This window comes from Saccopteryx leptura, chromosome 5, assembly GCF_036850995.1.
Source record: "Saccopteryx leptura isolate mSacLep1 chromosome 5, mSacLep1_pri_phased_curated, whole genome shotgun sequence".
Classification (NCBI taxonomy): domain Eukaryota; kingdom Metazoa; phylum Chordata; class Mammalia; order Chiroptera; family Emballonuridae; genus Saccopteryx; species Saccopteryx leptura.
Genome location: NC_089507.1, coordinates 201,774,383 through 201,788,073, shown reverse-complemented (window position 1 = coordinate 201,788,073; position 13,691 = coordinate 201,774,383). Strand labels below are relative to the sequence as shown.

General features: G+C 51.0%; 1 protein-coding gene across 1 annotated transcript; it reads left to right on the top strand.

The window, feature by feature from the left end:
* Nucleotides 1–3,270: 3,270 nt before the first annotated feature.
* Nucleotides 3,271–9,560, top strand: SNAI1 (snail family transcriptional repressor 1). The gene is made up of 3 exons (XM_066385883.1): nucleotides 3,271–3,427; nucleotides 4,107–4,634; nucleotides 8,636–9,560. Exons 1-3 carry the CDS (start codon nucleotides 3,346–3,348, stop codon nucleotides 8,818–8,820), a joined length of 795 nt encoding a protein of 264 aa, XP_066241980.1. The 5' UTR covers nucleotides 3,271–3,345; the 3' UTR covers nucleotides 8,821–9,560.
* Nucleotides 9,561–13,691: the final 4,131 nt, after the last annotated feature.

Here is a 13,691-nt window from a genome sequence, read left to right as displayed (position 1 = left end):
CTAAATTCCTTATGTAAATCCACATGACTGTTTTTATAACTGGCAACTTGTACTTCTTAATCTCTTTCACTTTTTCACCCATCCCTTCACCCCTTTCCATCGGCAGCCATCAGTTTGTTCTTTGGATCTATGAGTTTCTGTTTTGTTTTGATTTTTTTTGGTTTTTAGTTTCTACATATAAGTGAAGTCTTATGGCACTTTTTTTCTTTCTGTGTCTGACTTATTTCACTTATCATAATGCCCTCCAAAATTCATGTCACAAATGGCATGATTGCATTCTTTTTTATGGCCAAGTAGTATTTCATTGTATATATGCACCTCATCTTCTTTATCCATTTGTCTATCGATGGTTCCATATGTTGACTATTTTAAATAATGCTGCAATGAACAGAACTGGGTACATATATCTTTTCAAATTAGTGTTTTCAATTTCTTCAGATAAATACCTAGACATGGAATTGCTGAGTTGTATGGTAGTTCTATTTTTAATTTTTTTGAGGAACCTCCATACTGTTTTCCATAGTGGTTGCTCCAATTTACAATCCCACCAACAGTGCACAGAGGGTTCCCTTTTCTCCACATCCTTTGCAAAACTTGTTTATAAAACTATGTTTTAAAGATTTACCCTTACTGCTACATGAAGTGGTAGTTCATTTTTTTTTTATTTATTCATTTTAGAGAGGAGAGGGAGAGACAGAGAGAGAGAGAGGAGAGACAGAGAGAGAGAAGGGGGGGGAGGAGCTGGAAGCATCAACTCCCATATGTGCCTTGACCAGGCAAGCCCAGAGTTACGAACCGGTGACCTCAGCATTTCCAGGTCGACGCTTTATCCACTGCGCCACCACAGGTCAGGCGGTAGTTCATTTTTATTGCTGTGTAGTATTCCATCGTTGGAGTGTACCACAAGTTGTTAATCTATTCTGCTATTGATAAACATTAAGGCTGTTTCCAGTTTTTTGCTGTTAGAAACAAGAGTACAATGAATGTTCATTTGTTTCTTCTGGGTTTAGGGCTGGGCATCAGTTCTCAACTTTGGCTGCTCATTAGAATCCCCTGGGGAGTTTTTTAAAATGCTAATGCCAGAGGCCCCCTCTCTATCAGACTGATTAAATCAGGATGTATGGGGGGGTCCCAAGCTTGGGCAGTAAGGGCTGAAAACCCTGGGATGTAGTTGACTTGGGAGAATTGCTGAGAGGCAGATTGTCACCTGTTACTAGCTGATGCCAAAGTTTTCCACAGTGCCTGGGCCCATTGACACTCCCCCCCAGCATGGGACAAAGGTCCTGCTGTCCTCACATCCTCATCAACACTTGATATTGACCAAATTTTAACTTTTTGTCCTTCTGATGGGTGTGAAATCGTATCTCACTGTGATTTAAATTTGCATTCCTCTCATTACTAATGAGACAGAGTGCTTGGTGACATTAATGCTGAAACAGAAACTGCAAAGGAGCCAGCCATGTGAAGGTTTAGGGGAAGAGAGATTTAGGGGGCAGGGAGGATGAAGGGCAGGTACCAAGGTCCTGTGCTGGGGGCTAAGGCTGGGATGTGAGGAAAAGAAAGATGTGGATGGGGGGTCACTATGCACGGGGAGGGGGAAGAGAGGCTCCAGACAAGGTCAGCAGAGGGGAAATCAGTTGGAGGGCTGTGGTAGGGACTTCGGTTTTTTCTGGGTGAGACAGGAACATGGGAGGGTCTGAGCAGAGGGACGTGGCCTTACTCCCTCCGGCTGCATGTGGAGGGAGAATCATGATTGGAACTACACAGACATAGGAGAAAAGTATGTTCGTAATGACTGCATATGGCCTGTCTCCCCCACCCTACACTGGACTCACCCATTAGAACCAGGGTAAGGATGATTATTTTGTTCTCAGCTATTATCTCCAGCATCTACTGACCCAGACAATCGTTCCTGCCTTAATTCTAGGTGATGAGTGGAGGGACTTACAGATCTTCACAGTCCTTGATTCATTCTACTCCAGACCTGGCATGGCCCAGTTTGAAGTCAGTGAGCTCACAGAAGAGCTAGGGATGAGGGTACAGCTGTCCCTCCTCCGGACCCAAACCACATTGGGACAGTCAGTGCCCCTGGCACAGCCCAGTGTTAGGTCCTTTAGACAGGTGAGGAAACCCATCCCAGCGCCACACTTCCTTACTCCCTTCCCTCAGCTGCCCAGGGTGATCTTTCTCAGTGAAACTCAAACAGGTCCCTACACAGCTGAAAATCCTTCCTTGGCTCCCCAGTGTCATTGGGACAAAGTCCAAACTCCTCTAGACCCTGGAGGCCCAGCAGATCTGACCCCTCCCCGGTCTACAACCCCACCCCCATCCCTGGGAGCTGCTCTCCATGTCTGCAGTAGTTACTGATTCTTACCTCGGGCCTTTCCCCTCAGTGTTTCTGCATTTTTTCTGGGAAGTTGCTTTGGACCCCCTGTCAGGTGACCTGCCTCTTCTTGACTGTCACAGCCTCCCACCTGTGGCCTCTCCCAACCCTCATCAAAGCACATTGTCCTCTGCATTGTAATTGTCTACTTCGTCTCTCTCCTACCGGACAGGGAGCTAGCTAGCCTTCGGTAGAGACCCTGAGTGTTTCGTTCAGGGCTGAATCCCCAGCTCCTGGACCAGTGCCTGGCCCATAGTGGGCGCTCAGTTAACACTTGCTAAGTGAAGGAACGAATGCATTTTGTTAGATGATGCCAGATAACTTTGCCAAAAAGCTGTAGTATATACATTGTCAGCAGCCACGTGAAGATGTCAATTTCCTCGTATCCTCCCCGGAAAAGTGTATTGCTCCTCCTCGATCTCACGCTCTCTGCGAGGCACCAGCGGGCCAAGGAAATTTCCGCCCCCTCCCTAAGCCCGAGGCGGAGGCGGTGTTACAATGTCAGGTGCTCAGAACCTCGGTGCGCAGAAGCGCCAGGGGGCGCCAGAGACGGGCGACAGTCAGCATTGAGCGGGCCGGTGCGCGGGGTCCGAAAGGGGGTCCCGCCTTGCCTGGGGTTCCCCGCTCCCGGCGCCCCGCCCCCCAGCAGCTCGCGGCGGAGCGGTCAATACAGCGCCCAGAGCCCCACGTCGGAGCGGCCCCCGCCCGGGTCTCAGCGCCACGCGGCGCGAACCCCGCCAGCCCCTTGCGCACCTGCTTGGGGCGTGGACTCCGGCGAAGGCGCTCCCGATTGGCACAGAGGTGACAAAGAGGGCGTGTCCTGCCTTGGCCCTGCCCTCTATGGCTGGGCTACTTAAAGGAGTTGCTGCTGGGCTTCGCCTACAGCGCAGCGGCACAGCCTCGCGGGACAGGGTCTTTGCGACGCCAGCACGGCTCGGCGACCCCGGCTTGCTTCGGCCACCATGCCGCGCTCTTTCCTCGTAAGGAAGTCTGCCTGCTCCCGCCGGAGGCCCAACTACAGCGAGCTGCACGACTCTTCTCCAGGTGAGTGGATGGGGACCCCGGGGGTGTGGGTGGGGGGGAGACAAGCGAAGGAGATACTTTAGGGTGGCGGACATAGGGAGAAGGACGAGAGGCCAGAAGCAAGTCAAAGGACTCAGCAGGGGGAAATGTAAGGAGGGGTGTGAGGAGACAGCGGCAGGTGGATCCGGGCGGTTGGGGGAGGACTTTTAGAGGGCGACGGTCTTGGTTTGAAGGCAGTTCTTAGCCGCGAGAGGCGGGGGAGCCCCGCGGGTGAGAAATGAGAGCGGGGGTACTTCTTTGGAATAGACACCGGTCAGGGGCTGGAAAGAGTCCGGAGTCCAGAGGATTTGGGGTAGGGGGAGGGGCGGGACACGGGCGGTGCCTCTGAGCTGGGGTGATTAGGGGCTGGGGTGAAGGGGTCTTGCCTTAGGCTGCGGACTTGGGAATTCCGAAGGAATGGCCCCCTTGAGTTGGCGTTGGGAAGGGGCGGGAAGTCCTCCCTGTAAGTTCTGGAGTCTGAGTTGGGAGAACCAGGACTTGGGTAAGGAAAGGGCTCTGGGAAGGCAGGAACCTACTGTCCGAGTCTTTGATTTATCTAAAAAGTATTGTCAGCCACACTTAGCCCCTGGTCCACACTGGGCTAATGCGGACTGGCCGAATGATCTAATGCCTGACCCTGCCTTTTTCTGTCTCCCTTCAGAGTTCACCTTCCAGCAGCCCTATGACCAGGCCCACCTGCTGGCAGCCATCCCACCTCCTGAGGTCCTCAACCCCACTGCCTCACTGCCCACACTCATCTGGGACTCTCTCCTGGCACCCCAAGCCCAGCCAATTGGCTGGGCCTCCCTTCTGCCCCAGGAGATTCCCAAGGCTGTTGAGCTGACCTCCCTGTCAGATGAGGACAGTGGGAAAGGCTCCCAGCCCCCCAGCCCACCTTCACCAGCTCCTTCCTCCTTCTCTTCCACCTCAGCCTCTTCCCTGGAGGCCGAAGGTTATGCTGCCTTTCCAGGCTTGGGCCCATTACCCAAGCAGCTGTCCGGGCTCTCAGGGGCCAAGGACCCTCAGTCTCGCAAGGCCTTCAACTGCAAATACTGCAACAAGGAGTACATCAGCCTGGGTGCCCTCAAGATGCACATCCGAAGCCACACTCTGCCCTGCGTCTGCGGCACCTGCGGGAAGGCCTTCTCCAGGCCCTGGCTGCTACAGGGCCATGTCCGGACCCATACTGGTGAGTGCCGCGGCGGGCTGGCTGCCCTGCTCGCTGTCCCCACAGCCTTCTTTACCAACCAGCTCTGGTGAGAGAGAGCTTCCTATCATTTGCAGATTGTAGAAACTGAGTCTTATGACTTCTAGCTCAAGAGTTCAGGGGCCTGGCTCTCTGTAATGTTTGGCACAAAAATTCGTTCATTCATCAGCTAAGCAGATGGGCACATACCTCTGCAGTCTCAGCTTCTCAGCCAAATGGGTTGGAGCTGGATATGGGAAAGGTGCAACCAACACCTTGTTGTTGGAGCCAGGTGTGAAGGAACCCTCCTTGCTCCACCCTCCCCCAGCCCACCCCCACCTTAGCCAGACAGGATGTTGTTAGAGACCCCCCCAGCTGACTCTGTCTCTGAATCTTGCTTTAAAAATTTCCTCAAACCTTGGGCTGATGTTTTACTCTGAGCCTCAGTTTCCTCATCTGTAAATTGAGCATAACATGCCTCGGGGTGATTTTTTGTGTGGGTTAAATGAAAGAAAGAATACAGAAAGCACCTGGGATGAGCTTGGTACATGATGAGTAGTTGCCATTCTGCTTCTATGCTGTGTGACCTTTAGTAGGTGATTTGATCTCTCTGAACCTCAGGATTATGATAAGATAATATAGGATGGATTATGATAGTGTTTTCTAGGTTATTAAGATTCAGTGTCTGTTTAATCACTTTATAATTAGTTATTATTATGATGGTTCTCAGATCTACTCTCCCCAGCCCCATCTTGGAGTAGATAAACTCAATCCCGTCATACAGACCTGGGAACACCTTTGATAGCAGAAAACACAATTATGTCTTGGTGTTTCAAATACTAGCCCTGGCTGAGTAGCTCAGCTGTAAAGTATTGTCCTGATACACCAGGTTTGAACCCTGGTCAGGGCACCTAAAAGAATCCACCAATGAATGCATAAATAAGTGGAACAACAAATTAATGTTTCTCTCTCCCTCCATCTCTAAAATCAGTAAGTTTAAAAGATGTAATTATTTAAAAATTAAAAATAAACTGTAACACTAAATGTGTAGAAAATTGTGAAGTGGAGCCTTTTCCGTCCTTTAACGTTCTGGAAATGGGCAAAAGGTAGCCACTTTTCAGAACTTGAGTGGTGGAGGCTACCATGTTTGGGGCTGCTCTTCAGAGAGTGACGGTCGAGGGAGAAGGTTCAAGGGTCATATTATCAACTTTGGGGTCAAGCTGTCCAGTTGGAGACTCAGTTCTGGCATTTCCTGGCCCAGGGGCTGACCTCTGAGACATGAGGGTCAGTGGGGTGGTTTGTGAGTAATGCATTTTACAGGCATTATTGGTGTCATTACTACTCTTACAGAGTGGCCCTGGCATGTCCCTTCCCCCCAGCTTGCAGACTATGGCTACCCATTTCTCTTACTTTGTGCACAAATGCCCTGATTTTAACCTGTAAAAGTCCAACTGCCAGGACTCTGGCCTGGGTGCCTGCCCAGCTGATGGGGCCCTATTTGGGGGGAGTTGAAACTGTGGATGTCCCCCTGGTCCTCCTCTCTCCTCTCATGGGACATTATTTTAATGTAAAGGCATGGCAGACACAAAAAGCTTGTTGAAAATCACCATCGCCATGCCATCCTGGTTGACACCCATTGTGTGCCTCAATGGTGGCCCCAGCGGGTGGGGGCTGGCGGGGTGGAGCAGGTGCATAGGGCAGCGGTGCCCAGCACCTGTTCTGGGTTGCAGCTGCTGGCCCACAGCGTGTCAGGCCCCTTTAATCCAGGGAGTATCACATGTACAGTGCCCCGCTCGGCGGCCTTTGTCCCTGCCGGCCTGGTGCCGATTTCACACCAGGAGCACCATAAAAGCGTCTGGGGGTGGGAGTGCAGTCAGGGGTGGAGGTCTGTGCCTCCTGCTTGCATACACACCTCCACCCCATCACATCCTGTAAGGCCTCCTTCCCCCTTTGGTCAGGTTTCTGTCTAGTCATACATAACATGAAGGTAGTGTTCACTGAGCCTTTCTTCACCTGTGTTAACGCAGTAACTCCATCAACAGCCTTAGGAGGGAGGTGCTATAATTCCCACTTTACAGACAGGGAAACTGAGGCACAGAGCAGGATGTTACTTTCCCAAGTCACAGCTTATAAGGCTGGGGCCAGGGCTTCTTCACCTCACCAAGTGGGTAAGAGGGAATTGGCTTTCTGTGCCCTGGGGAATATATAGAATGAACAGTCATCCCATGACCAAATCTGCATATAGTAAGACCTTTATTCACACAAAGTGTGTGAATGAGGAAGAACTTAGACCTTGTAGAAGGCAATCATCAAACCCTTCAGGCCTGGTATGCAGAGGGTGCTTAATAATGGCAAAGCAAATTATATTTCTTTCCCAATGCTCTGGCTAGGTGGCCCCCTTTCTGCCTCAGGAGACTGCGTCTTTGATTGGATGGTTCCACAGTTAGCCTCAGGCACCTGACTTCTGGACCCCTCCTTTCCAGTGCCCCAGCACAATGCTCCTGGCACCCAGTAAGCTGCTGTAATTCATTCATTCCCTGCTATTCTTGAATTCCAGCCTCAGGATTTAACCAGTTGGCCACGGCCTAGGGGCTAATCAGTAGGACAGTAGAATTGTATTTTTTTGGAAAAGAAAAGATAATATTGAGTGTTATAAAATACTGCCCAGCTCATAGTGGGAGCTTGACAGGTATTTGTTTAATGAATTACTGTTTTAAAACTTTTATTTATTGACTCTAGAGAGAGTGAGAAACATCAATTTGTTGTTCCACTTATTTATGCATCCATTGGTTGATTCTTGGATGTGCCCCGACCGGAGAGATCAAACCCACAACCTTGGCGTATGACGATGACACTAGCCAGCTGAGCTGCTTAGCCAGGGCCTATTCTGACTTTTTGGGAAATGCTGTACCCCCCCAAAAAAAAAAAAAAAACCCAACATAACATTGCCAGTGTCTTGGGCCGTGATATATATACAACAGTATATCCTCTTGGTTGGAATTGGCAGGAATTATGAAAAGTTGAACATGGTTGGTATCTGATGGTGACTGACGTGTTGGGCTCCTCTGAGGCCTTTAAAAATAAAAAGAAAACCTACTCATTGTACAAGTACTTACTGAGCACTTACGTGTACCCAGCCAGCCCTGTGTACAAGACTTCCAAAAACAGTCTTAGCCCGTCAGGTGGCAGGAGGGTCACAGGTGCGGGGGAGTTTCAAACAAGTCCTGAGGGTAAAAGGTTTCCATAGCCTCCTGGGGGGGGGGCAGGCCTTGGGCTGGATTCAGGGGAGACCCTTACCCTCATAGGACTCAGGCTGATTTGGGGGCAGACAGGGAGACGTGAAATAACCTTGAGCGTGGTCAGCGTCAATTTGGCCCAGAGCAGTGCCCCAAACCAGCTGGGGTTGGGGAGCGCTGAGGAGAGGGGGCCTTGAAAACTAAAACTAACTCGAGCTCTGTGCCCAGATGAAGTGAATGTAGGAGTGATAATAAGGAACACCCGCCACGGCCTTCTTAATTGAGAGGTAGTGGTCGAGATCCAGGACTCCTGCGTCGGGCTGCAGGGTCCCTGCTGGGTGTCTCTGCATAGGCTGTTTAACTTCTGCGCCTCAGTTTCACCATCTCTAAACTGAGGCGAGTGGCATGAAACGAGAAATGCAAAACGCTCCTCACTGTGGAGTGAGTGTCCAGTAGATGCAGTTGTCGTTGTTAGTTGATGAATACCTTCTTTCAGTTACCAGCCCCTGTGAGGAGGGGTGAACGATGTATTTTATAGATGGGCCAGTGGAGGCTCAGAGACGCCAGACGACTTGCTCCAGGTCACACGTTGGGAAGCGGCACAGCTCCCAATCCAAACCAGGCCTTTGGACACTGGATGTGGCCTGTTTTATTGGGTCATGGGACTCCTTCAGGGTTTGGGGTGGTGGGGAGGGATTTCAATAAATGTCAGCTGTTGTCCCAAGCGATTTCGCAGTCTCCTGACTGCCTCCTGCTTTCTCTCCCCAGGGGAGAAGCCCTTCTCCTGCTCCCACTGCAACCGCGCCTTCGCAGACCGCTCCAACTTGCGGGCCCACCTCCAGACCCACTCCGATGTCAAGAAGTACCAGTGCAAGACCTGCTCCCGCACCTTCTCCCGCATGTCCCTGCTCCACAAACACGAAGAGTCGGGCTGCTCAGGGGGCCCCCGCTGACCCTGAGGCTCCTTCCACTGCCTCTCAGACCCTCCCCTGCAGCCGCGTCCCCAGCCCTGGAAGGAAGGACCCCACATCCTTCTCACAGCCATAGAACTCCCTTCTCAGCTCCCCTTTTGGTGTATCGGCCCCACAGGACACTGAGGACCGTTTTCTAGTTGTGTTCCGGGGGCCTCGGATGGCTCTGCGGGCGGCTGATGGGAGGGTGGCCCCTTCTGGTGGCTCCCGAGCATTCTGGAGTTAGCATTTCTGTGTGGGCTTGTGTATCCAAAACTGTTTGGATACAGCTGCTTTGAGCTACAGGACAAAAGCCAACAGACTGATAGGAGGCTTCCGCCCCACTCAGGGGACCCCACTCCTCCCCACCCGACACCCTCAGGCCACCTCTCCAGGAGGCGTGAGTAACTGCAATAATCCATCCCCAGGGCACCCACGGGGCCTGCTGCGTGGTCGCTGACACAAGGACATGTCTAGACCCCAGGATGCCCCCCGGGCCTGGGCAGCTATTTCAGCCTCCTGTTAATCATGGCGGCACCTGTTTCATGGGCAATTTAACAGCATCTCAAAAGAGAATGTGAGTAATTGCCGTCAATTGTTGGAGGCCCAAGTAGGGTGCTTCGGCCCAACCAATGTGTCTCCCAGAACTATTTTCAGGGCCCTGACAGGTGGGCCCAGGAGGAAGATGTTTACATTTTTTAAAGGTACACTGGTATTTATATTGCAAGCAACATTTTGTACTAAGGAAACGTTTTGTATAGTTATATGTACAGTTTATTGATATTCAATAAAGTGGTTAATTTATATGTAACAAAGTCTTGGTTTTCTAGAGGAGTGGGTATTTCAAAGGGCCCTTAGGGAGGGGAGAGGGGGCAGGGATTCATGGAGCTCAGATATTCCTGACACAGCTTTAAATCTTGTCCTCTTAAACATCATGTGACTTTGGACTCCTGGGTTTGACAGTCAGGGACCTTGTTTGTGCAAATGGATTTTCCTCTGAGCCCGGTGTCCTGCTGGTGTGGAGGTTGGGAAACACCTGTGGCGGGCTGGACAGTAGGGCTGTGTGCAGGTTCCTGCGCTCTGTTCGTGCGATTCTTATTCTCTCGTTGCCCCACTTTGAAGCTGACCAGGACCCCGGGCTGAGGAGCTGGCTCCCTGGGTCTTATCAACTAGACAGGCTGGGGCTTTGCCTTGAGCTACAGTATTTGAGAGAGGGATTGGCTGCTTCTCCCAGCTGATAGAGTGGAGTGCGGTGAGCAAGAAGGGGACAGAGGATGTCCTTCCTGTTTCCGAGGGCTCTGGGCCCAGCTCTGGCTTCCCTGTTGGACCCACACCTCTGTCTGGCCGCTGGGTACCAAATGGCCTTTGATGCAAGGAAATTGTCTGGCTGGAGCCAGGAGGGTGAGAAGCCAGGCCCAAAGGGTAGGGGTCATTCAGCTTCCTGCTCCAGGACAGGACGGGAAAGACGGTCAGCTTGCGTCCTGGGCTGGGATAATTCACTCCTGGCTGGCAGGCTGTCTTGGTGACCTCACCTCTGGGGCCCTCCTGGGGCCAGGAGAAAATGAGTGTCCTTTTTGAGCACAAAAGGTGCTAAAGGTGCCAGTTTCCTGCGGGGAGCTGAGCAGGCGTGCATGCGTCCCAGAGCACAGAGGCCCGGAGTCAGGCTGGGGGTGGGGGAGCTTCATGTTCCAAAGGAGAGATGATTCTTTCTTCTAAACAGGAAATGGTGACCCGCAGGCCGGGAGCAGCCCTTAATGACTTGCAGCTTTCCTCCCAAAAGAAAAAAAAAAGTTCTCTAACAATCGCCAAATTGTAGCCGGCCTCCCTGAAGGGAAGTTAGAGACTTGGGGGAGAAAGTTAGCGTGTTGGGGGTTAAGCGAGGTTGGACACCAATTTTTTGAAGACCTACTATGTCCCAGGTTCCCTGGAGGCTGTTTACATCCACCGCATAGTAGGTGCAATACTCGGTCTATCCCGGGAGCCAGGTATGCCTGGCTCATGCCTGTGCGTCTCAGGGTGCCTGCTGCCAGGCTCTCCTGGATCCCCAGTTTCTGCTTCTCTAAAACGGGCTGATGATAGTGTCTTCCTCTGGTTCTGATGAGCTCATGTGCCGGGTCCTGTTCTAGGCCCTGGGGTTACAGCCGTGGACAGATGGACAGTCCCTGCACTCACAGAACTTATGTTCTAGCCGAGGAGACAGAAAACAAACAAATGATTAAATAAACAAGCTGCTTTCCTACGGTGACGGTGCCAAGCTGGAATTAAAGTGAGCACGTGCTGGAGAGCAATGGGTGGGGCTCCCTCTGATTAGGCTGGCCCAGAGCTGGAGAGTCGGACATTCCAGTGGAACCCTGAAGGAGGAGAAAGTTCCAACCAGGGGAGGGTGCAGCAAGTGCAAAGGCCGAGGCTGGGAAGAGCTGCCCCCTACCCCCCAAAGACCTGGGGCCTGAGGGCTGGGGAGGCCAGGTGGGATTGGTGAGCCTGCCAGATCCTACAGAGCCCGTGAGATTGGGCTCACAGTGCAGCCCAGAGGGCATCCGCTGGGGCTGCTAAGTGGGGAGTGCTGAGGCCTGCTTCTCTTATAGATTCCCTGGCCCCTGGTGGAGGATGGAGTTAGAGGGTTCCGGGAGGAGAGAACCAGGCTGGGAGCCCAGCTGGCCTGACCCAAGGCGGGGGAGGCTTTGGGGGACAATTGGATTTAAGAAGCCTTGTGGCAGGTGTGCCAGCGGTACTGTGCTGGGCACACCTGAGTGTTAGTGGTTGAGTTATTTGGGATCATTAAAAGGGGACGTTGGACCGGGTGGGTCAGATGGGGGTGGAGGTGGAGTTGAAAAGAATGAGGAACCCACTTGACCTGGAGCAGTCACATTGTTACGTGAAAAAATAACATGCAGTCATGCTCCCTTTTGTGGGAAGAAGAGGGGTGGGATGAGCACATTATTCATTCTCATTTACACTTGCCTGTGGAAACTCTAGAAGGATTTACAATAATCTAATAAAAGCATTCTGGGGTGGGGGGACATTGCATGAGGTGGAATGGGATGATTTAAGAGAGAGAAGGGGTGAGGGAAGGGAGAGAGAGAGAGAAGCATTAACTCGAATTTCCACTCAGTTGCTCCATTTAGTTGTACACTCACTGGTTGCTTCGTGTATGTGCCCCGAGGATCGAACCCGCGACCTCGGCATGCTGGGACAACACTCTATCCATGGAGCCACTCGGCCAGGGCAGTTTCTTAGTTGTTGTTTTTTTAAAGCTTTTGATTTCAACATAATTTCAACCAGGGAGAAAAGTTGTAAGACAAGTGCAATAAACTGGAATCTTTTTTTTTTTAATTTTTAAAAAAGATTTTATTTATTCATTATAGAGAGGGGAGAGAGAGAGAGAGAGAGAGAGAGAGAGAGAGAGAGAGAGAGAAGGGGGGAGGAGCAGGAAGCATCAACTCCCATATGTGCCTTGACCAGGCAAGCCCAGGGTTTTGAACCGGCAACCTCAGCATTTCCAGGTTGACGCTTTATCCACTGTGCCACCACGGGTCAGGCTAAACTAGAATCTTTGATTCGAATTCTTCACATGTTAACATTTTATCATGTTTGCATTTTCTCCCTGTCATACCCACATGTTACTTTCTTCGGCACCATTTGAAAGCATGTATTTTTTGAGGATAAGGACATCCTCTCATATAACCATAGTTCAATGATCAAAATCAGGAAATTTACCATTAGTGTAATGCTATGTCTAATCCACAGTCATAATTAAGTTTTTTCAACTGTTCCAATGATGTCCTCCAAAGTTCTTCCGAGGCTGGAGGTAGGAAGAGACCTAGGATTACAAATTGCCTTTACTTGGCCTGTCTATTCTTTTGTTCTGGCACAACTCCTTTCTTGGTCTCTTGTGACTTTGACATTTGGGTTTGTTGTTGTTGTTGTTTATGTATTGATTGATTGCTTTTTGAGAGACAGAGAGAGTAAGGGAGAGAGAGAGAAGCATTCATTTGTTGTTCCATTTAGTTGTGCTTTCATTGGTCGCTTCCCCTGTGTGTCCCAACCCAGGATCCAATCCACACACTTGGTGTTTCTGGGTAATGCTCTGACTGAATTAACCAGCCAGGGTTGACTTTGACATTTTTCAAGAGTTCAGGCCAACTGTTTTGTAGGATGTTCCCTAAATCGCACTTTCCTAATGCTTCCTCGTGATTAAATTTGGGTTGTGCACTTTTGGCAGAATCCCAGAAACGGCGCTGTGTCTTAGCGCAAGGTATCATGGGGCACACAAGGTCAGTTTGAACCATTACTGCTGACGTTAACTTGGACCACTTGGTTAAGATGGTGCCTGCCAGCTTTTGCCTGGATAAAGGCCCTCTTTTTCCCCTTTTGTACTTAATCCATATCGTGTGGGGAGACATTCCGAGACCATGTGAATATCCTGTTACTCCTCAAACTTCCACCCATGAGTTTTAGCCCTCACTGGTGATTTTTGCTTAAATCAATTACTACTAAGGTGGCTGCCAAATGGTGATTTTCTAGCTCCATCGTCTCTTCTATTTTTACTGGTTGGTTTTCTACTGTAGGGAAGAGCTTTCTCTCCTCTGTCCAGGCAGCGGCTCCGAGCCGTGGGGTTGGGAGAGGTGGGACGGGGAGCAGCAAGGTCTGCTGGGGCCATGAGATCCTCCCCTGGACTTTTCTTTAAAACGAGTCCAGAAAATAAATGGGCTGTAAAGCCGATCATCATGTGAGTGTCCAGGCAGGCAGGACTGGGGCTGGGGCCACCTCTGGGCACATCTGGGCCTCATTAGTGACCCGGCAGCTACTCATGGGTGTCCCTTGAGCTGGGATGGGTGGTATTCTGGTGGGCAGGGATCTGGATCCTCCTTGCC

Coding starts and splice junctions, on each gene's coding strand:
- SNAI1 (XM_066385883.1), top strand. CDS start 3,346: ATGCCGCGCTCTTTCCTCGTAAGGAAGTCTGCCTGCTCCCGCCGGAGG. Junction 3,428..4,106: donor GCTGCACGACTCTTCTCCAG/GTGAGTGGATGG, acceptor GTCTCCCTTCAG/AGTTCACCTTCCAGCAGCCC. Junction 4,635..8,635: donor CCATGTCCGGACCCATACTG/GTGAGTGCCGCG, acceptor TTCTCTCCCCAG/GGGAGAAGCCCTTCTCCTGC.